This window comes from Ambystoma mexicanum, chromosome 2p (assembly GCF_040938575.1).
Source record: "Ambystoma mexicanum isolate Mex_15411 chromosome 2p, UKY_AmexF1_1, whole genome shotgun sequence".
NCBI classification, from domain to species: domain Eukaryota; kingdom Metazoa; phylum Chordata; class Amphibia; order Caudata; family Ambystomatidae; genus Ambystoma; species Ambystoma mexicanum.
In genome coordinates this window covers 747,751,284-747,775,920 of record NC_090923.1, presented here as the reverse complement: position 1 = coordinate 747,775,920, position 24,637 = coordinate 747,751,284, and the positions used below count along the sequence as shown (strand labels likewise).

At 44.5% G+C, this 24,637-nt stretch overlaps 1 protein-coding gene across 2 annotated transcripts in view; it reads right to left on the bottom strand.

Annotated features, from left to right (window-relative positions):
• The window catches only part of DMAC2 (distal membrane arm assembly component 2), a 326,013-nt gene that overhangs the window by 172,119 nt on the left and 129,257 nt on the right, over positions 1-24,637 (bottom strand). For both annotated transcript variants that reach the window (XM_069644383.1, XM_069644382.1), the window contains exon 3: positions 18,361-18,441. In XM_069644383.1, coding sequence (XP_069500484.1) covers positions 18,361-18,441 — 81 coding nt within the window. The remainder of the gene's footprint in view (positions 1-18,360; positions 18,442-24,637) is intronic.

Genomic DNA, 24,637 nt, shown 5'->3' with positions numbered 1-24,637 from the left:
GTGCATTTTACGACTGCCACTGCAGATTATTGGGACAATGCAAGAGTGAGTTTATCCAACAATGCGACATGTTGAACAGGAGACCCATCAGCTCTCCTTATCCACTCGGCGAGGCCTGCATGCACTGTGATGGTGACATATGCTGAATAAGAATAGATTGTCACATTGCAGCCCTGGGATACTAGTAGTGCTTCAATAAGCGCTATTAGCTCTGCTGCTTGGGCCGAAAAATGCATCAGTAATGTTTTGTACACTTAGATTTCATACTCTAGATACACTAGGCAGACCACTGTGCACCAGTGTGCCCCAAGCCTGTGTCCTGATCAATCGTGGCTGACCCATCAACCAAGAGGACCGCCCTCCCCTTGAGCAGTCTCATGTGCTTTTGGAGTATCATCTTCCTCTCCGTCAAAAGTTACACAGTTGTGGTTTGCTAAGTCTTCGACAGAGCACATTTCTGTCAGAAAGGTAGCAGGGTTGACTGTTTTGCATCACACAATGGATGCATGCGCTTCATAACAATCTTGTATGCAGACGCCCCCATGGTCAGTGTGGATTTGAAGCATTCTAGAATTGAAAACACTGCATGCTCGACGTACAATGTTACGGAGCAACCCATAACGATAGTAGAACTCTTTTCAATGGCAAATGCAGCAGCAGCAAGTGCTTGTTCTCATGCAAATGGGCCCTGCATTACTGAATCTAGCACACCACTGTAATAGGGGATTGACTTGTGGCCCATGGAGCTCTTTTGTGTCAGCACCGCGGTTATTTGTTGCCTGTTAGAACTCTTGTGTGTAGTATGGGGTCGCTTTCACTGGTGCAGTGGATATGACCTCCTTGTGGTCATTGAAATTGGTGAGCATGCCATCCGTCCATACTATTTTGTTGTCCCCTTTTTGTGCTTCCTTGAGGGCCTGTAAAAGAGGCCTGGTGTGTGCCGTATAGTCACGTATCCATGCCCTGCAATGATTGCAGAGTGCCAAGAATGTTAGCATTTCCTTCACTGTTTTGGGCAGTGGAATGGCATGAAAAGAGACGGCACGATCAGGGATGTTTCTTTTGCCATTCACCAAAATCAGCTGACCCAAGTAGAGTACCTCCTCGGGGAAGTATTGTCATTTAGCCTTATCAACCTTGTATCCTAGTGAGCCAAGAGTTGTAGGAGTGTTATGGAATCCTGCCTGCACTGGTGCTCGCTGACACTGCACATTAGTAAATCCATCAACATACTGAATGATTGTACTAGGCACCTGAATATTGCCTAAATCGGCATGTAATATCGTGTTGAAAATGCTGGGGGACTCTCACTCTTGTGTGTTCAAAAGGCACCCCCCATGCGTAAACGTGGTGAGGTATTGTGAGTCAGGGTGCAAAGTGACAGAAAATAAGGCGTTCTTAAGATCCACCACAATAAAGTGGGTCGCCTCTTTAGGGATGTTACAAAGTGTTGTCGCAGGGTTCTTAACCACTGGAAATTCTGCCTGTACAATGTCATTAAGAGGGCACAAATCATGAATATTTCCATGTTGCATGGGGAGGTAGATGGCACAATTATCCCCCGATTTAGTAAGGCCACGATAGTGTCCTGCATCGCCTCCTCTGCTTCTCTTGATAAAGGATATTGCCTTACTCATGCCAACACGGCGAGTGTTATTGTAACTCTGGTCACTCCTAAAAGCCCAACATCGTGGGCATTTGTTGTCCAGAGCCTTTCAGGGACCTGCTCTAAGTCTGTCTAAGTGAAGGGGGACTGTGCTACTTGAGCCATCAGAGGACACTGTACTCTTCGATACTGCACCATAATATCACAAGGAATAGAAATTGCTAGGACAATCTCACCATCATCTCGTCTATCTCCAAACAAGTCTAAATCAGTCACTTCTTTGAGATGCATTGTAGGATTGTTGTACAACACTGTGCGCCATTTACACCCTTCAGAGTCAGTTCCAATTACCAAATCCTTTTGGTTGACACCACTAGACTAAGTCCAAGGACAGTATTGCCCCTGCCACCAATTCAAGTGTTACCACAGGCCGAAAAATTAAATCTGATGCACTCGCCAACAAGCCTTACTGCCTTAAGAAGCGTTGTTATGCCATACACAAACATGTCCGGGTCGATGGGAATTCCGCAAACCACTGGCTCCTCTCCCCTTGCATTTATGATGATAATCGCTCTTATGACACACTGACACACATGCCCGGGGTGGTACACACTACTCTGTGGTCTGTGAAGGAGATTGTCATATTCAACATACTCAACGTGTCTCAACCCAACAAATTTGTGCACCTGGGGGTCGTGGTGGCAGTTGAATGTAGGCCTGATGTATCTTGCAGGGTATGGCAGTTGGCCACGAGAGCTGTACCTGTTGTTGGGGCAGTGGCCAACAGTTGATATATGCGTTGCCTCCTGCCCGATCCTTCACTCCCTTGCAAAATGCCCCCATTTCTCACAGCTCCAGCATTGCGAGGGACCCATACCTGCTCCTCAAAGCCCCCATGTCTCCAAATCCCCCTGCTTCCCCTTCTGAACTCGCCCCTCTCGTGCTGCTGACCTCCTTGCTGCCACTGGTACAGAGTTCCACCTCCCCACTGTCCTTGTCCTCCTCCAGGCCAAAATGCAGCTATTCTCACCTCTGGGGGTTTCGAGGTCTGCTGCGCCACCTCAGTTTGCGCACTTGATAATTCCACCCCATCAACTGCTAGCTTTTTCTGCACTAGTATCGCTTCCTCAGCCTGCAGCCTCTTGGCCATTTCCTTTTCCCGCTCCTTTATCCTCTTACAATGGTGTATAATTATTGTTTGAATCTCACCCCACCGTTTCACTTAAACGCCCACTATTTTGTCGAGCACTTCCTGAACTTCCTTGGGTAAACCCCTTTTAATAACAAAATAGAAAAGAGGAACCGATCGCTCCCACCGGTCCCCCATCTCTGCAGGTCACATTCACCTGAACCTTGATAATGTATAGCGTGGGGTCCTCATCGTCCCCCATAGTGTACTGCATGACAGATTGCAGGTCTGGCATGTCAGAATACATTTGCCGCAGCGCGTCCCATACCTGGGCTCTAATATTATTAAAGGGCGCGTCATCATCTACCTTTACCCCGGGATACCCCTCCTTCACCCACACGTCTCCAGCTTGGTCCCCCACTATGGTGACAAGCAAACCTTTCATATCCCTTACAGCTAAAGGAATCCCAGCTGTCTGCTTTTGAAGGGCATAGATCCATTTCCCAGCCCAGTAAGTGGCGGGAGCATCTTAATCAAATTATTCGTATCCATCTGTGCTCAGGGCACATAGTGTGTCCTGCCTAGGCCTTTATGCAACAACGGCATCTGGGTACCTGCACCCCTCCCTTCTTTGAGTCCGACACTTCCATTTTTTCCTTGCTACTGCCACCCGGCCAAACCTGTTTCTCAACCGAGGTCACCACAAACTTTCCACCCGTGTCATGACCTCTGCCGTTTGCCATCAACTTCATTATCTTCAAACTCATCCACAGGATCCCACTCATCTTCTGTTAACTCTCGGTCCGCCTCCCTGTCAGACCTTACTGTCCCGTACCACGTACTCTTTGCTCACCCGTCGACACCTCCCTCATTCTGAATGTGCACATCCTTTGTGGTCGAGCTGTATAGTCTGAACAAAGATCTCCTGCTATCCATTAATTAATTTAAACCCATTCCCCTTCTTTCCACCCCCTTCCTGTGCATCCCTCAATCGAGCCAATTCTACCCACGTAGCCTCCAGTGCCTCTTCTAACTCCTTCTGCACCTTGCTGTCCTGTGGCAGGGTACCACTCAGTGTTGGTATGTAGGGAGGTCGGGCATTAGCCGGAAAAAAGGCGCATAGGTCGGGTTTGTATATCCCATGGCTAGGCAAGTGGCGAGTGGGTAAAGCCCTGTGTGCGGGAGCGCACAGTCTCACCTGAGTTATCACGGACCCTGCATCTACGGTGGACCCTTCAATATTCAGAGTCCCCCTACATCAGTGTCCTCCATATCCTCCATCATCTTCCACAGGTCCAAGATCTCAAGATCTCTTTTGAAGCGGTTTACCTTTATACTTAGCAGCTAAGAATATGCTCATGTGATCGAAGATCCCTCTATTGTGGGAGCTCTGCTCTGGCCAGGAGCGGGGCATCCCTCCTTGTGTCTCCATCACCCATTGTTTGTGATACTTTGTGTCCCTGTACATTGGTTTTGCTCTATACATGTACTCCAATGGTGTCCCCCTTCTCATCTTTGCGATTTTGCATGCTCAAAACCCAACCTTTGTAATTATGCGCTGCACACACTTATCACCAAAGTCACTAACAGTCCACCATCCCTGGCTCCCTTTTACCCCCTATCAACACTTCCTCCTCCTCCCCCTTTTCACAGGCTCACACATGCTATCACACTACATGCTCTCAAAACAAATTATCAACACTGGCCCACCTCTGGCCTCCGACTCTTACACAGAAATCATAAGACACAAACAAGTTAAAATAACAAGCTAAAACAATCACTACCTTCCACCAAGCTCACTAATGACGCCGAGCTCCTAATTTGTTCCTTCATCTCCTTGTCACAAAACTAATGGTGCCATCATCTTGACTCACTCGGGAATGCTCCCTACACTCTTTATTTTTCCTCCATAAAATCCTCTTAAATTACCGAAAATAATAATGGAAATAAATCTCGCCACGTGATTTTAGCACACAACTCCTTCATTCATACATAACACTCCCCCACACACCATGCCCCTCGTTATCCCTCTTAAGGGGTGTACTCACGTCTGTGTGTTCACCTGAGCTCCTCCATCATGGGTTCCCAGTAACAACCAGCACTTTCCCAAAGCCTTGCCAGCTCCAAAGAGCGGACAGGAACACAGTAAAAGTGGCTCCTGCACACCTCTGCAGTTTGCAAGCTTGGGACTGGTCGCTGTAGGTGGGTGCAGCCCCTTCAGAGAAGCGGCCTGGCAGCCTCCATTGTCGCAGGGATCACGTTGAGGTCACCAAATGTCAGAAAGCCTCTTGATGCTCACACCAGAAAAAATACATCCCACTAGGGGAAAAAGGCCCAATACAGCTCCTGCAAGAATAGCCAGGTTTAATTTATTTAAAAAATTCTTGGCATTTAGTTAATTACCAACATTTGCCTATCACAATCACAAAACTATTCATTCTTTGAATTTCTTTAAAAATAGAACCTCCAAAAATGTCACGAATGCATGTGTTAGTCCTACATTTTCTCCCCCAAGAAGGGCCTCCCACCAGGCTTCTGCGTCAAGTCCAAATTTTGTAGAAGGACAGAACAAGATTAGATGATTCAAGGATTCCACTTGAACGTAACCCAGTCTGCAGTTTCCGGCTCCTGAGGTCAGTCCATATCTACATAATGTGGTCTGTGTTTGTAGAATATTTAACCAAAATTTAAGGAACAGGTCTCTGTGTTTTATGCTGAGGAATCTTTTAAGGTATGTCAGGGTCATATTGAATGACGCAGAAAGCTTTTTTGAGAGTGTGCACTTTAGAATTTACTCTTTTTAGTTCCGTCTCTCTCCAATCATAATCCCAAAGCATCCTTTTTACATGAGTGGGATTAGCGTGTCGATAGTTAATCCCAGATATCTAGCCTTATCTTCAAAGACCAATCAGGGGTTATGACTGTTTGTCAAAAAGATCTAATATTGAGGTGGACAATCATTTGCCAAAAAGAAGCAGGGACTTCCAAACTACCCTTACATACTAGGATAAAAGGCACCGGTACCGCATTGGGGAAACGTAGAATCGGTCTCATCTGTCCCATGGCAAACCGAAACAGGCTTTTCAGCAGCGTAGGTAAGGGCAGGTGTCACTTTCTGGTTGTAGTAGTGGCAGCAACGAAAACTTTCCATATTTCCGTGCAATCAATACGCCTTGAACAGTTAGTTTTTTTATTTTACCCTCTAGGTGTTCTTTCCATGGGGTTTCACAGGCGCTTGCACTTATTATTTATTGCCCCTAGCTATTTTATGGACAAAAGTGGTGAGATTATATACTTATTCAGGATCCAGTTTAGCAATTTAGATCCATCGTCCCTTTTGGTTCTCCAAGATCATAATTCTGGTTTTATTGGCATTGATTTTCAGGCCATTCTGTTAGATGTACCTTTGCAGGATATCCAGTGTCTTTTGTGGACCATGCAGGGTCCATCTAAGATAACCAAATCATCGGCATACAAAAGTCATCCCGTCATATGAACGTTGATCTTTGGGGAACATGAAGGTGGGAGATCCTCTGGACATCCACTGATGGTCATTTTCTCCCACAAACGGTCTCCATTAATGCTGTCAAAAGCTTGTTCTATGTAAATGCAGGCTAAATAGATTTTACAATCGGCCCTTAGGCTCTTCCTCTTTAATGAGACTCAATAGCAGCAGATTCCGACCACAGCCCACTCCTTTTGCACCAGGTTTATTTCCACACAAAAGTGAAAAGCAACAACAAAGAACTCTGCTATCGCGGAACGTACACCACAATCTGCATGAGAAGCACATTGAGAAGGTACACAGCTTCATCAGTGACATTATATACAGTAGAAACCTGCACGGCTGGTTGGTGTGACCCTACACATAGGTTACCTGCTCCATAGGGGATGCCAGGCCATTGGTCCCAGCCTCGTCCGTCGAGCTTCTTCCATATGGGTGATGCTGCAGTCGTCATCGGTCAGTAGGCGGTCAAGTAGCAAACATATTGCAAACTGAAAAACACATCTCTATCTACGTAACAGTGCACCTGGTACGAGCAGACCGGAGTCTGGTAGGAAAGCAGAGGTCATACTAACTCACACACATCTCTCGCTCCCAGACAGGCCGGCACCTCTCCAAGGTCTTCGAGCCTTGTTCTGGGCTATAATGTCATCCCTCCCTGCACCTCATAGCACAAATCACATGACCTAGAAGTGAAGGCACGGAAGTCCAGCTTTCTGATCCTTTTGATTGGGGATCTAACAGGTTTATGATCAGTGGTCCGGACCTTGGAATTCAGAGGTCCTGAAGTTAGGGCATTTGGGTGCCATAGAGTTCAGAACTTTCTAAACCTTTGAAGTGTATTTATTATACCATGGACTTCAGGATGAAGGCAGACATTCATAAATAACTTGTTCTGCCACAGACAAATGTGATAAGTGGGAACAACTAGAAAAGTTTTCTTTAAAAAAAAAAAAAAGTTTAAAAAAAAAAACAGAAGAATACAGGTATTGAAAAAATAATTGCTAAAGCCATAAGATTTGAATGTGAATTGAGTCATTTGTCTGCGTTGACACCAAGGTTCTTGTTTTAAAAATGCAGCCTTACATATGTAGGTGCTGGACTACTATGCAAGCACAGTCTCTCAATACTGGAGTAATCCCAGATAATGTCTCCTATGCATGATATAGCCACCAAATGAAATATCAGACTCACATGTCCAATTACCGTCATCATACTGGAACCCCCATGTCACCATTTGGTCACAACAAATACTCAGTGAGCCTGAGTGCAGCCCTGGCAAAGAGAGGGAAACCTCGTTGCAGGCCTGACCATTGTTAGTCTGGTACCAGAACTTGAAACTAACTGTAATAATGAAAAGAAAATGGTACCCTGTGTCAGTTCTGAGCCAAACACTGCAGAGGGTCTTTGGCAGCTACTAATAAAATATATAGTGCTTAATGTTTGGAAATTGGCAGCTACTAATAACCAGCCAGCTTGTTCAGGTAGTCCATCAGGTTGTGTCTTAAGGTCCCATTTCTGGGACTTCAGATTCCTGCACGGAGCTGCACTAACGGTCCTGGCTGGTGAGCCATCAACAAAGCAGTAAGGAAAACAGACCATGTCCAAGGAGGTTTTTCGAGTCTTCACTGGATCGGGGTGGTAGCGTTGCATAGAGCATCAGAGCCCATTGTTATGCGGCGATGCACGGACAAGAGGCTGTCTGGTTGCATGATGGAGTGGAGTGTCTTGTGTGCCCGTCTGAGGTTATATGAGGAGAACGGTCACCCAGAGCATCTGGTTTGAGAGTTTTTTTCTAGTCCGAGTCCCCAAATTTGAAGGGAAGACTCATCTTCAACTAAGGTGTAATTTAATGTTCCCAGAAACGAATATTTTAAATGTGCCCCATTATTTTACGGGCCAAGCTATCAGTAAGCCTGCAGGCTGCAAGAACCAAAAGGTGTCTCACCCGCTAGTCCCCGTGGGTCTCTCTCTCTCAGGTGGTCAGGGCATGGGCCATCACCTTTGGATCCAGATCCGGGGGGTTGACGAGTGCAGGAGGATCACCTAGGTGAGGAGTCTTCGGGGATTGCGAGTGGGAAACCTGATGGTGAGACGTGGTATCCCCCTCCCTCTAACACCTTTACCCCATCCTAACCGGTCGTATATTCGGGAACTTTACCCCCCGCCCCTTTCCCTTCCCAAATACACACAGACAGCCCGCTCTGGGAGAAAACAGACTCACACCCGAGCATTGTACCGGACATGTCCCACTACTATGGTCAGGCAAGGACTTGTAACCACTCACACCTGACTTCCATTAAGCTTCCCCACACAGATAAAAGGTGGAGCACGAGGGCACACTCTGAGCGAGGCAAAGCAGACAAAGGAACAGCATTTTCCATGCGGCAGCTGAATGAGGGGAAAGACAGCAAACGAAGAAGGGTGTGCAATGAGGGCGATGCCCTTGACCTTTCCGGCGAGAAACCATTACTTTCCAGAATCTTTCAAACTAAAAAGTGTAAGGTCAGGAAACCACACTGAAGAATCCTGCATTGTGTGTGGGAGATACCCAGGACCCTCCTGCATGGCTGATTGAGTCGGGGAGGAACATCAGCCTCCGTGGTACTGTCCTTGGTTCCAGGATCAAAGCAGCGCCAAAGAGATCAACACAGCCAGTGAGTTGGGAGGACATATTGCAAGACCGAATTGTGTTGAAGCCGTTGCAAGCGGCAACATTGAATAAAGAGCGCAAGAACGAAGATTGGTAATGCGTGTGATGAAACACGTGAGGAAAGCTTAATTGCTGATGGATGTTTGAATTTTAACAGAGAAAGATACAATACCAGTGACAGAGTTGTTCGGCACCGGATGTGTGCTCAATCGAAGGTCTCTGTGGTATCCAGACAAGAAATGGCAGAAGCGAAGGTAAAAAATTTGAGTGAGAAATGAAGTGAATCGTAGAGGTCCTGCGACGGTTTAAACAAAATCCATTGATTTTTTATACAAAGAGGAAAGCTTAGAAAGTGAGTTTACATGGTCTGAGCCCAACGAGGGAGATCAATTGTGAACATTGTGAAAAAGGGGTCCTAGCCTGAACAAGGGGGATCCGTGGTCCAAGCCCGATCGAGGGAGACCAATTGTGAACACTGTGTTAAAAGAGGGTCTGAGATTGAAGGAGGGAGACCCATGGTGAACAGTGGACCTGAGAACTTGTGAATCTGAAAATCCTGATAATAAAATAACTTTGGTGCTTATTTGTTACATCAGGCCCTCTGCAATAAGATACTGTTATTGGGGGAGAAACTTTGGCAGAAGGGCCCGATATCTATGCTTTGAACTGTATCTTTGTGGCAGAGAAGCCAGAGTGTATGCAAGCTCGAGCATGCCGTCTTATCCCGTGCTGAAAACGTTGGTAAGGGAAGCTAACTGATCAACTATCCTAACATATCACTTTTCTTTTTGCATGCATTGTTGTCCCACACTATTTGTATTTAGAAGTACGGATTGGCAATGGGTTTATTAGTATAGGCCCTTTTATTCTGATTGAGACTCCACTAGGACCAAGTTATTATTTGATGGTGGTAACTTGCTTCCATCCTTAGATTTATGGTTAGATAGGTGTTAAACCAACCCATTGAAATTCAATAAACACCCTTGAACTGTGATCACTTGTGTCGGTCTTCCCGGTTTGATACCATACCTTCCTGACAAGTCCCATTTATTTTTGGGCACAGACTCCATGTTTCTTCTCCCTTGTTATCTCACCAGTGTTTTGCTATTATTAAAAAGTGGAGTGGGAGACTGTCACTGCAGAGACGAGGACATGGCCTCCCCACCCCATTACTGATCAAAGACTTGGAAAGGATCTGCCAGAACGATACTGTCTCAGGAGAGGGCTGCAGGAATTGGTGTGTTGATAAGAGGAAAGGGAAGTGGGAGGAGAATATCAAAAGCCATTGTTCTCTTCAAGTGAATTTGTACATATTAGTTTCATGTTTATGCTCTGCCAACATCCTGTGTAAGAGTATTTGTAAGTCACAGAGACATACGTTACTTGAAGAGCCCATCTATACTCCAAGTGGAACACGCCACCCGCACCCTGCTGTTAGATACAAAAGGATTCAGGTGGTTTACCACAATTGGTAAAGATGGATCCTCTCCGGTACAGGTGCCGTAACACAGCACATCCCCTCAGCATCCAGGGATACAGAAAAAGGGTTGTAATATGATAAGTGCAGGCTCAAATGCCCCAGTAAAAGCAGTTAATGTCTTATGCAAGTTATAGTCACGATACGTAAGGTGCAGACCGCGTATGTCAATTTGCTGCTAAGGTGCAGACCTCATATGTCAATTTGCTGCCATCATATCTCGAGCGCAAGTTCAATTCTTATGTTAAGCGCAGAGTTTGGTAACACACTGCATCGCCACAAGTGGCCTCTGGTCGCTATAGCTGGGGGAAACCCATGGGTCCACTTAGTGAAAGGAAATGTCTAAGCATAGTTATAAAATGCAAACGGATGGGTTTTCAGTTTACTTTTAAAGATTAGGAACTGGGATGTTTCTCTCAAATGTCCATTTAATGCCACCCAATGACAGTTAATGACTCAAACGTGGTATGGGCACAATTTTTTTTAAAAATGCACAATATTAAAACCGCTTTCTAAAAATGTATTTAAGTTCTCCAGATTCTGTGATTTATTATTTAAATCCCATCACGCTTGTTGTCATTGTTACTGGATGAATGTGCCAAATCAGCACAGTTACTTTTTTCACAGTGTTCCATGTAGGACAGCATCATCATATACAAGAATCGCAGACTTCCTCCTTCTCCCGTTATTTAAATGCTTTAGACAAACAATAATAGCCGATAACTGCCGACACGAATATCAACAGACAAGGGAACGAATAAAGGGTCCCAAACCATTGATGCGTTTCATATAAAATATATATATATATTGATGAGTTTCATATAAAATATATATATACATATATATATTTTATATGAAACGCATCAATGGTTTGGGACCCTTTATTCGTTCCCTGGTCTGTTGATATTCGTGTCGGCAGTTATCGGCTATTATTGTTTGTCCGAAAAACCCCTGAAATTCGCCAGTTATGGTAAGCTAAGCAACCATAACTCACGCCACCACCGTGTACTGCTAAGACTAACACCCAGGAAATCAAAGATGACATCACAAATATCATTGATGACATCACTGATGACATCACATGTGCATTTACCTTTCATACAAGGGGTTGTGAATGTAATGTTGGCAAAAAAGTATCCGTGATTATCGGGAGATGTGTAATAAAGTACATACTTCATCACGCAATGTAGTGTTCTAAAGAACATTCCATTGCAGTGTTCTTTCTAGTACAGGAACCTACTCATACAGAAATGTAGGTATTGGCTGCAGCATACACCACAGAGGTGCTATATTTGTAATTTGCCAAAGTTATATAATAAAACGGTGAATGCTTCTGTATCAGACCTTTCCGTACTGTGAAACATGTACTAAGTAGCTAATAATGCATCAATTAGTACATATTTCTACTAATACACACAAAACATAGACTACAATGCACACACATATGGGGCTTATATATGGAGAGTAAAGTAAGCAAACAAGAGGCAGTATCATTAGCAACTGTGTATAATCTACATGATTGTATTCATGTACAAAAATGATTGCTGTGTTTCAGGCCTGCTTCTTCCCCTATATATGTACATCATGAGATGCGATTAAATTCTAAGGAAAGTAGTGTAAAAACATGTGAGAATAGCAATATCTATAAATGTAATACCTTTTGAAAGTTACGTTTCTGACTGTCAGTAAATAAACCCACCTGGCCTAGCTATAGCAGTGAACAAAAAAGAAGGGGCTAGACATGTGATGTCATCAGTGATGTCATCAATGATATTTGTGATGTCATCTTTGATGTCCTGGGTGCTAGTCTTAGCAGTGCACGGTGGTGGCACGAGTTATGGTTGCTTAGCTTACCATAAACTGGCGAATTTCAGGGGTTTTTCGGTTTTACTTGGAACCATAACCTCCATTTAACAAAGATTTTTACTTGTCCCTTCTGGTCATGGCCAGTTGCCAGATTGTCTCGATCGTGACCTTATTCCATGACCCGGACAATCTGGCCACTGCCCATGGCCACAGGTTACCCCTCAGTCACTAAAGCTATACCGCTATTTTGTTTAACTCCGTTGTCAAATAAGAAAACACTGCCACATTTGCAAAACCATACTTTTAGATCCGTGCCAATGCGCCTTACGCAAGTTTGCTGGAAATCCACCCACGTTTTATTTTTTCAAAACTGTCAAATGAATGCACATAGAATCGTCATATAAACTCTGCACAAAATCCCACCAAACTTTGTAAACTCATTCGAAATCACGTAAATTATCCCACCCATCGTCATCACCCCTCACCTCCCCAGACATTATTTCATAAGTTTCACAAGTGCAATGCTCAGAAAATATTATTGTCCCGCGGGTTCGGCCATGTATTTTTATATATACGTTGATCTATCGCAAACATTTCCAATTCACCTTACCTCACTTTTCCTCTTTTAAAAACATACGAAATCTGGCAGCAGGGCGCGTCCATCTGCTGCTATTCTTATCCATTGCTGCATCTGCCCAAGGTAAACTGCCCTGACGTCACTAAATCATATGCCCCGCCCCTGACCCTCACATCACCAACTCTAGTGATATTCTACACCTTTCTCTGTGACGTTCCTCTTCAGCATAGCCAAAGGCGCCCATAATCACCTACGTGACGTGACGCAGAACCCGAAAATCAACACACATCGACTAACACAGCACGTCACAATTTGGAATATTAAACCGTACTTTAAAAGAAAACAATAACACTGTACAATTTGTAAAGTACTTTTATTTCACAATAAACGCTCCAAGAACATCTGACTATTTCCATATTCAATCAAATTGCAAATTTGTTTCTTCGGTCGCGATCCAAAATGTTTATCGTGAGGCACAAGTTGTTCTTTTTGCATACACAAGGTGTTTGTTTTCGATAAAAGAACCACTTGGGTCGCACAGTGAATTCCAGGGCTTCTGCATCAACTTGGGCCTAGACCACCATAAAGGATGTTATGTTACTCCTAATCGCTAGTACAGCGTATGGGCACATGGGCCCTGGGCGATCGTCCCAAAAAACAGTCACTGTGATCCAGGCGTTGACAACTATGTGCAGCTGCCAATTAAAAAAGCCGTCATTTGGCATCTGGAATCTATGACAATCGCAGAAAGACAGAATGTATCTGTTTCGAAAAAACAACAGAAAATGTGTCTCAATACCCGAACTTTATTACAGTTTATCTATTGACTTATTAATTTGGCATAGAGTTTAAACTAACGATTAGCACACACATCAAACAATCTCAACAAAGAGAAAACAATGTGGAAACTGATACACAATTCGATATGGTCATACATGACATTTTAATGAAATATTAGCGTTGAACCTGGGTGAACCTAGTGATGGTCTACATGCAACTCGATGCTGCACTCCCCATAACCATGTAAAAAAAAGACAACTACACACAAAGATAGTACTTGCGTTACATTGCAATAAGCAACACAGAACAGACAAATGGAATGTAACCCAAAAATAATCTTCAGATAATAAGTTAATGCTCGTTCCGGTATACAATCGTCAAAATCAAACTTACATTATATTCACCATTTCCATTCTCTTGGCGTAAGTCAGACCGTAACGGCCACTGCGTTCGCACCAAAGATTCTTCATGAACTGAATTTACATGTTCGTTACACACTTTTGGAATGCATAACCTTATCAAATCTTCATTATTACAAACCTCCTCTCATTGCATTCCTTACGGAATGGTCCCTTTTTCTCAAGGTAAAAAAACAATTGAACCTTATACTGTGTGTTCCATGCGTGGGCTTCCTTAGCTCGCAACCAAAAATTCAAAGCTGGTGACCTTCACTCAGAATCAAAATACATTCTCACTTTGCAACAACTTTCCCCACTGACGCCATAAGAACTGTTATCCTCATACACGTGCAGGGCCGCTCTTTGCATCAGACAGTGCAGCTGGCTGCCTCAGATGCCAGACTCTAGGTGGCGGCAGTCAATCCATTATTATTTAAATTACATTTTAACACAGACACATAGTCCTTCCCCTGTACTTTAGGCACATTATATTGTGGAACACCTCCAAATGTACCGTCTGACTTTCGTGACAAAACAAACACCAGTTTTTTGCTTCTTGCTGTCATATCCCATCCCATTCTCATCAACCCTCACCTCCCCAGACAGTATTTGATAAGTTTAACAAGTGCAATGTTGTGTTTTTTAATATGTTTTTGCCGCGATGTCCGCGGACACCAAAACACGGATCCAAGATGGCGGGCGCATCAGAACAATCTGACGCTCTTCACCATCCAATCAGCGAAAGCGTCACATGTCCGCAGACATGACGCGAGCGATTAGCCAATCGATACCTTGCCCGCGGAGCGAACAGGGAAGTGTGTCCGCGGAGCAGACAGATATCACACATTTTTTTAGACCTACTTTTTGATCGTTTTAAAAAAAAAAGTACTGGACGGATTTTTACCAAATTTACAAAAGCACACTTTCGGGACCAAGCCGCTGCTCCTGCCGCAAATTTGGTGAAAATCCGTCCAGCGATTTGAGCTGAAGGCGTGCGCAAAGTTTTTCCCTCATTCAGTCTTTAGGAAAAAAAAAGGCATTTTGGGACTCCCACTATAACTTTTCACCCCCTGGACCAAACCTCACCAAACTTTGCAAAAAAATTCAGAGTGTGCCATATACTTTTTTTTGCGAAGTTTGGTGTGGATTCATCCAGGGGGAGCGAAGTTATAAGCTGCCCAAAAAGTGTTCTTCCTATGGGATTAGCAACTTAACCATAACTACACAGCCACTAACGTGGCTGTGTTTTATACATATATATATATATATATATATATATATAAAAAAATTCACTTGTTTATTTATTTCACAAACACCTCATTTACGGAGAGTATTTTATTGCTAGAAAAATGTATCACACAGAACAGGTTCATACTCACATATGTCAGTTAATTTAATTCATCAAGGGTTAGTATACAATACTGCCGTGTATTTTGTACCATAGGTTCAATTGTTTACCAGTAACAGTGTTTTACAGATGTTCGTCGATTTCCGAAACATCTATGATCAGAGCTTCAGAGGCAGAGAAAAGAGACATCTGTTCTTCCTTAGGAGTTCTTACAATCATAGACAGTGTGTGTAATTGCAAACGTTCCACTTCTATATGTGATTATAGGCCACACAACCTTGCACTGTCTTTCGTTTCAGTCTCTTTCCTGCCTATCTTAATCTCTGTGAGATCTCTAATGTTCATTGTCCCAATATCTTTTTACCAAAGGATGTAAAAGTGTTATGTTGACGCACTGTGTTTCGGCCTATAGATCGGAGGGTAGACCCCATCCCGGGTGGGCTTCCCTCATCAATTTTTCAAGCAGGCCTTAGAGCCAAGACAGAGAATTGTCGTTGTTTCAATGATCCTCATCTTCTAACCCCAAATTTAATTCAGCCATTCTTGTTCAGTATGCAAAACAGGGACAGGTTTCTCAATGATGAGCCGTGGTCTAATATGGCTGTTACTCCCTCAGCCATATGGGCGTCTGTATACTGTCCTTTTTCTACATGCCCATCCCCTGAATCGAAGGCAGGTGTATCTGGGTGTGCTCAGGCGCCGGTGCGTGTTCTGCTGCGTGGGCTGTGCCTTTACCACCGGGATTAACTGTGCGGTTGCTTCACATAGTTCTCTGACACGATCTGGAAGTCCCTCACATGTAGGACAGCTCCAAAACATCTGTATAAGTGGCTCTTTGCACCCTTTCAATTCTTATTAATATTACTTGTCATACATGCTTGAGAATGAACCATTTGGCACTAGTCTAAACCAAGCTTCCATGGGGGATAACTGCCAAAACCTTACTCAAGTTTGCATTGCAGGTGTAGTGGTAACATAAATGTTGCCTATGTTAGTGGCTACATTACAGGCCCTGGCATTATTTCCTTGGAATGCTGTGGTCAGTAAATACCATTGTGTCACAAGGAATACCTCCAATGTGTCCCCCACCCAAGAGGTGGAGGTAAAGGTTATGTATGTTAATGTGTTTACCTATACAGAAGGGAGGCAGACTGCTAGTTCTACTCGAACATTGTAAAGTGGTAAGTGTAAAGTAGTGAAAACGTAGGCATTGCCGTTACCCACCTTCACGATGTAAAGTATAAAAGGATCAGATTTTATACATTTCTGCATTAAAAAAAATCAAATATTGTACAGTAGAAGAATCAACCGCTATTGTACATAACCTGATTCCATCTTCAATATGAGGATAGAAATGGTTGAAAAATAAAATGTTTAAAGAATGGGTAAGATTTACTGAAATATAGCCAGCAGTATTTCAGTTAATCCTCTGCCATTACCACCATGAGGATGGCAATATTCAAGAAAATGCCTCTGTGGCTGTACGAAGGCCCATAAGAAGGTATTTAAATAATGTAATGTTATATAAATATTACTGCCTCAATGGATTTTGAACTAATACTTTTTTGGGGCTTGGACTAAATTATTGACTTTTTGTGGGGCTTCCAGTGCTCGGCAGTGACCAGTGATAAATGCAGGACCAAACCAAACGTTTTGGCCCCAAGAAAATGTTTGAGTACCCCGGTTGATGCATGGGAGTGCCACTTTAAATGATTTTTGTTGTGTAGTTGGTGTACAGAGACAGAAAGTAAGAAATTGTCTGTACTGCAGTACATTTCTGTCCACAAAAGGTTTGTCTTTTTTTAATCCTCTTTGTTCTCTGCTACACCCCCACCCATTACTAATTCCTGGTTACAACCATTCTCAATCACTCACTCCTGATGAGGTGGTACCCATCAAACAAGCTGCGTGCTAATACTGACCCCTTCGTGCTACTGACAATCAAGCAGTGATATGCTCAGGACTCCTGCGTAGGACAAAGCAAGCTGCCCGTTTAAGGCAATCAATGCCAAATAAGTCCAGTTTTGTTAAATGTGGTTTGTTTTCTCTTCAACTTACCCATTGCCCTCCAAAAGTAAGTTCAGTGCCTTACAAAATTGAAAAATGCCTGCCCTCTTAAAATCCTAGCCAGATCATTAATGAAGAACACAGCGTCAATTACCTGACCCTACATCATCTGTCCATTTCAACCCTCTTGCTTCTGGAAGCTTCCTTGCCAGTTGCAAAATAACGTATCTGTCACATTATTGAAAATCTCATCTGACTCTAATAACCCTGCCAACTATCAGCCTGTCTCTGTGCTTTCTCAATACTCCAAACCAACGTGTAGCGTTCAACCATATCACCTGAAAGACCAATGAGCACTGCCACCTCCTTCCCTTTGTGTTCTGCACCAAGCACTCTATAAACACGGCACTCACATGTCAACCTCCGATCCATTGCTCACCACTGTAAACCCTCCTCAATTTTCATCCTCTTTGAACTCACTGCTGTCTTCGACACAGTCGACCGCGCCTCTCCTTGATAACAGTGCTAATGCTGGTACTCACAACACTGCTCCTAGAGGGATCAGGTCCCACTTGTCCGACAAGTCTTTATACAGCTCGTCCAACACTGCCACCTACAATGCATTATGCAATTATTCATATGGCTCTGAACTGAAGTTGAAATTCCAGTGATGGGTACTGGGTGGCACTGTGGCATTAGGCACTTAGCTGAGATTACTTATTCTACTTTCCTATTTCAGGTGGAAGGGTTTTTTTCAAGCTATTTAAAACCCACCATAACTTTGCAGGTGTTTGCTGGAAATAGCACTATGCAAATGTATTGTTCTACTCTCTGATGTTGTCCGTGTGTACATTGTTTCTGATCCAAGTGCTGCTCTCCCCTGATCAAGCAATAAGTACAAATACATGTTTCTGATAACTTACCAAGCGTCCAGATGACCAAAAATACATCCAACAACAAACTTGAATTTCAAACTAAAAATTAGGATTACAGTTTCAGAATTGCCCACTAAAATGTTGGAATCCTGGTTTACATTTGGTATTCCAAAATGTTAATGTTACTTGAAAGAATTACCTTACTGCTCCTCTATGGGAAAGGGTAAAAAAGGCAGCCGCCACATTCTTTCCATGCAGATTTACGGTGTACTGGAAATGCCTAGAAAAAAACACAGATGTTTTTGTACACATTTTGTCCATTTCCATTTTCTAGAAAACATCTACATCTTAGTGATCCGAAATAGAAAATGTTCATATTTGTAACAATATTTCTTGAGCAAAGGTATTGTTCAAAGATTCCTACACGTACAATTCTGCAGGCAGATAGTGAGATACTTTTTTTAAATCACTTTTTAAAATGTTTTTCTTATTTATTAAGAACTAATAACAGAGAGAAGATAATACTTGTGAAGATTTGACAGAAATCCCTGTTGGTGTGAAAGGGAAAAAGACTGATTTCTGTAAAAACGCAGCACAACAACAAAACAAAAACAAACTTGCTTTGGAGAATTCATGAGGCCTCACAGGCAACATATTAGTGAGACCTATTGATAGACTGATAACACATGCTAGAAGGACCAAGGGACCATCAAGCAAGCTAAATTATCATGGTTAGGGTGAAAGACTGACTGTGGCAGAGACAGGAGCCCCCTGAACGTTTTGCTTGTCCTGAACGGTTACCCCTGCATGTCCATTAATACGTTCTCATCACAGGCATCACTACGGGTGCTACGTCGTGCACATGCACCCTGAGAAATCTTTAGCCATGCAGGATGATAGTGCCAAAACAATAGCCAGTATAGTCATAGGCCAGTAACTTTCTTAGTTAGTTGTTTTACCCAGGGTCAGGGGGTGGCAGCTGAAAAGCGTGGCAAGCTGTCTGGTGCACTTACCAGACATTTGGAATTAAACGAGCTGAACATCTAAAACCTTACATGAATGGAAAAGGATGCATCCAAATATGATGTTGGCTACCTTGAGCCCAGAAAGCCTGGGCCAGGGCTGCAGAGCACAGAACTGGCAAATATTTGTAAAAGATACCTGGGATTCAAGACTGAATCCAAATTCTACATGTTTGTCTGAAAAAGTTTGACTGGGCCAACCTCCCATGATTGGGTGGCTGTTACGCTCACCTGGTATCCATAGGGACGCCACCCAGCCGGGTTACTCGCTGGTATGCTTCTCAGCTTTGCCCTGATGTGGTCTGCAGGGAAGGTTCTGCCTGAAAATACAGGAGGACTGTGTTCAAAACTGACCGACTGGGGTAAGTATCCTCCCTCCACCCCGTATGATTTCAGTCCCTCTGGCGCCCTCTCCTCACCTTGTCGTAGAATTAGGCGTGCTCTCCGTCCTGCCTTCTTTGCAGGGGCGCGTTATCTTTCAAGGGCGAGTGCGGTCCAGTTACTTCCCTGATTGTTCAGGTAGGTCTTATTGCTGTTCTTTAGTTTTGTTGCTATCCTGCATGCCTTTCTTTGTTTAAAATGTCTCTTTTTTTCTCCCTTAGGTATGCAGAGCTTCAGCACGGCGAAATGGCTTGGTTGAGCTCCGCTGGGAAATGTTGGCGCATTAAGAGCGCTATGATGCGGTAAGTAAGCGCTATGCGCAGCGCTGCAAAGTCTTGCCTTTGCTAAGCTGTGTTTTCCTTCCTTGTAGGTCGCAGTGTTCTTCAGCGCGAGTGGAATGTCCGGAGTGGTGCCAGCCGAGAGGCGACCAGCCAGGTAAGCCTTTTGAGCAGTTCGTAATTTGTAAATGTCTCTACTGCTTTCTTTAATGTTGCCTCTATCTTCCTCTTTCAGGTCGTTCTGTCCGGGAGGCGTGCAGATTCGAGGAAGCTGTTCTCAGTAGCTGCGAGCGTTTAAAGATGAAGACTGCAGGTAAGATGCTGCTGCTAATGATGTTCCTTTTGTCTCCTTGCAGGTTCTGCTTCTCCGAGGTTCGAGGGAATAGCTGGACACGGTGAGCGTCACACGTTGCAAGCTGCAAAGTAACGCGAAGCGTGTTGTCTTGCTCGGGTGTGGTTTAAATAGCCCCAACAAAATAGTCCAGGAAAAGTAGTCCCTAGGCTACCACACCCAAAACACTAAACCGCATAGCTTGGTTCTTACGAACCAAGCTATGTGGATGCCTCCATGTTGGATGACAATACAATAAAGTAGTTCCCATGCACATTGTTTTTTCATGGTGTATGAGCCTGGCGCCATAGGCGCCAGGACTGGCCCCATGAGGGCTTTTGCAGAGGATGCCAGGCTCTAGAGGCCCGAGTCCTGACTCCACCTGGCCAATGGGTTTGCCAGAGGGGGTTTTGGGAAAGGGTCGTGACAGCACTCCCCCCTAAGGCCCCTCCCATGGTGTTCCTTCTGTCTGGCCCAGGTTTGGTTGGGAATTTCAGATAGAATTTCCTGATTAGATGTGGTGCGTGGATATTCTCATTGGGCTCCCAGGATCTATCTTGTGGTCCAAATCCTTTCCTATCGACGAGATAATATAGCTTGGTCCTAGAGTATTTAGAGTCCAAGATATCTTTGACTTCGAATTCTGGTTCTCCGTCAACACGTATGGGCTTAGGTGGTGTCCCAATCCGTGTGCCGGGTTGCATTGGTTTCAGGAGGGACACATGGAATACCGGGTGAATGTGTAGATTAGGTGGTAAAGCCAGTTTCACAGCTGCTGGGTTGATAATTGCCTTAATGGTATAGGGTCCTAAGAATCTGGGATGAAAGGTCCGGGTTCCTTTGATGGGTACGAATTTAGCGGCTAACCAAACTTTGTCTCCTACTTGATAATCAGGGGCCTTTTTCCAGTGTTGGTCAGCGAATCTCTTGTTTTTCTTTGGCATGAATAAGGTGTTCCTTTGCCCTTTTGAAAGCCTGAGTAATGGTTGTGTGTAGAGTCTTTATAGCTGGCATTTCCAAGCTGGCTGGAAGGTCTAGTTCAGAGGTACGTGGATGTCTGCCATAAAGGGTACAGAAGGGCGTTTGTCCCATGCTTGAATGCAGAGAATTGTTATATGCATATTCAGCTATCCATAGTACGGCTTTCCAATTCCTTTGTTCGTGGTGCAACATACACCGTAAATATTGCTCGAGTGTCTGATTGGTTCACTCGGTTTGGCCGTCCATTTTGGGATGGTGACTGGTAGATAGCCGAACGTCGATCTGCGCCATTGCACAACATTTTTTCCAGAAGTTTGAAACAAACTGGCTGCCTCGATCAGAGACCAGAACCGAAGGGAAGCCATGTAGCTTAACCACGTCCTCCAAGAACATTTTTGCTAAAGTGGCTGCGTCTGGGAGGCCTTTGAGAAGAATAAAATGTGCCATCTTCGAGAATAAGTCCACAACTACAAGGATGGTGTTGAACCCTAGGCTTGGAGGTAGGTCAGTGATGAAGTCAAGGGAAAGAGTGTGCCATGGAACTGGAGGAATGTCCAATGGTTGTAGGAGACCAGATGGTTTTTGTTTCTGTGATTTTTTTTGTGCGCAGACACCGCAGGACTGAATATACTGAATGACGTCCTTACGCCAGGTAGGCCACCTAAAGGTCTCGTTCACCTTAGCTAGGGTTTTGGCGATCCCAGGATCCCCTTCGATCAGTGAATCGTGATAGTTTGAAATAATATGCTGTTGTAATTCCTTCTTGGGTACATATAGGCGATCCCTAAAAAAGGGTAGATTGTCCTTGATGGTATATTGTTCTCCTTGAGTTTGCCATGCGAGGTAGGCATCAGGATTCATGGTCTGTTGGATTTCTTTTCGTAGTTCTGCTTGTGTTAAGGCTGTCGTGATACCCAAGAGTTTGTCTTCAGGTATAATAGGTACTGGGTCTGGAGTTGTAAATGTATTTATTTATTTATTTATTCGGATTTTTAAAGCGCGCGATCAGCCCGAGAGCATCGTGGCGCTGAATACTATTTCATCTATGCCCATACGAGATAAGGCATCCGCCTTTCCGTTTCTGACTCCTGGTTGAAATGTGATTACATAATCATATTTGGCGAAGAAAAGGGCCCACCGTAATTGGCGCGAGGACTGGGCCTTGGCTGTTTTGAGATATTGCAGGTTTCGGTGGTCTGTGATGACTGAAACGGTGTTTCTGGCCCCAAGAAGGTAGTGCCTCCAGGCTTTAAAGGCAGATTTGATAGCCAGGAGTTCCCTGTCCGTGATGGCATAATTAATCTCTAGAGGTGAGAACTTTTTCGACCAGAAGGCCACAGGATGTAGCTGGCCTTTTTCCGGGTCTCTCTGTGAAAGGACAGCCCCCATCGAGAGACTGGACGCATCAGTTTCAACGACATAAGGGAGGTCTGGACAAGGATGTCGCAGGATTGGAGCGGAGGTAAACCTTCTTTTAAGTTCCTGAAAGGCTTCTTCTGCTTCTTCGGTCCAAGCAAACTGTTTGTTTTTTCGTAATAGTACTGTGATTGGGTGCACAACCTGAGAGAAGTCTGGGATAAACCGGCGGTAGAAGTTTGCAAAGCCCAGCATGCTTTATACCCCTTTCAGAGACGTTGGTGAAGGCCATTTCAGAATGGCATCTACCTTGTGCACGTCCATTCTGATGCCTCCTGGAGTAAGGATAAAACCAAGAAATTCTACTTCGGTGACGTGAAAAAAGCATTTTTCAAACTTTGCAAACAAGCGATGTTGATGGAGCTTGGTGAGGACTGAACGAACGTGCCTGACATGATCTTGTTCCGAGGCTGAGTAAGCTAAGATGTCGTCTATGTACACTAAGGCACACACATCAACTAACTCCCTTAAGATGTCATTCATGAAATACTGGAATGCTGCAGGAGCGTTGCATAACCCGAAGGGCATGACTTGATATTCAAACAAGCCGTACTTAGTACGGAAGGCGGTTTTCCATTCATCTCCTTTTCTGACCCGGACCAGGTGGTACGCTCCTCGAAGGTCCAATTTGGTATAAATCTGGGCATCTTTAACTTGGTCTAGCATCTCAGGGATAAGTGGCAAGGGGTAGCGGTTCTTCACAGTGATCTGGTTCAATGTGCGGTAGTCAATACAGGTTCTCAAGTCTTCTTCCTTTTTCAGTACGAAGAACAAAGGACTGGCTGCAGGGGACTTCGAAGGATGGATAAATCCGTTTGCAAGGTACTGGTCTAAATAGGATTTCAAATGAAGGTTTTCTGGTTCTGTGAGAGCGTAGCTCCTGCCGCAAGGGATTTGTGCACCAGGAACAAGGTCAATCTGACAGTCATAGGGCCTGTGCGGCGGCAATGTATTGGCTTGGTCCTTCCTGAAAACATCCTGGAAATCATGGTATTCACTTGGCAAGGTATTAGTTGCTCCCAGGGTTGATACTGTCGCTGCGGGAGTCATGGGGATACAGACATCGGGTTTCTCCTCTTGGTAATAGCAGGCAGGGGAGCAGTCACCGGGGAAGGTTCATTTTCGTGCCCGCCAGTCTATCAAAGGGTTGTGAGCAACCAACCAGGGCATCCCTGGTATTAACCTGAACTGAGGTGCCTTGATGAGATCGAATGAAATAGACTCCCGATGTCCGTCCTGGCACAGCAAGGTTACCCTGGCTGTGCACTGGGTTACTGGTCCGGAAGCCCTTTCTGCCACATCCACGGTGGTTACCTTGTCCATAGTTGGCTTAGAACACAAAGGAAGCCCCATCTTTGCTGCCAGTTCTTGATCAATATAATTTCCAACTGCTCCGCTATCTATGTATGCTTCAACGGCATGCATTCTTGACGACTGTTGGTTGTTATAAGATCACTGGTATTGCAAAGTGCGAGGTCAGCAACTCTTTCTTCTCACTCGACAAACTGACCTCTACGTTTGTCGAGCATGGTAGTTTTCCCATTCCTTAGCTTCATCCTTCTCTGTGGCCCCGACTGTTCTTCTTGGGGGTTTTACCGGACAGTCCTTCAGGAAATGTCCTGGTTTCCCACAATACAAACTAAGCTGTTGTCGTCTTTTGTCCCGCTCTTGTTTTGTTAATGGAGGCCGTATCCCTCCAATCTGCATGGGTTCTACAGCATTTTCAGGTACACGGGGTGTTTTCTCCCTTGGTCGAACATACACGGTCCGAGGGTCCGTCTTAGACCGGTCTGTCTTTCGGTCCTGCAACCGGTGGTCTAGCTGCACGACCAGATTTATGAATTCTGCACAGTCTCTGGGTGGATTAACCACCTGGGCTAAGACGTCCTTTAATTCGCCTCGTAAGCCTCGATGGAATAACGTGGTTCTTTTGTTTTCTGGCCACCTAGCTTCGGCAACCAGTCTGTTGAAGGTAGCAATGTACGTTAACAAGTCCTGATTCCCCTGTCGGAGGGACAAGAGTTCATTGTCTACTGCTTGTTCCTGGGTATGGCGAGCAAAAAGCTT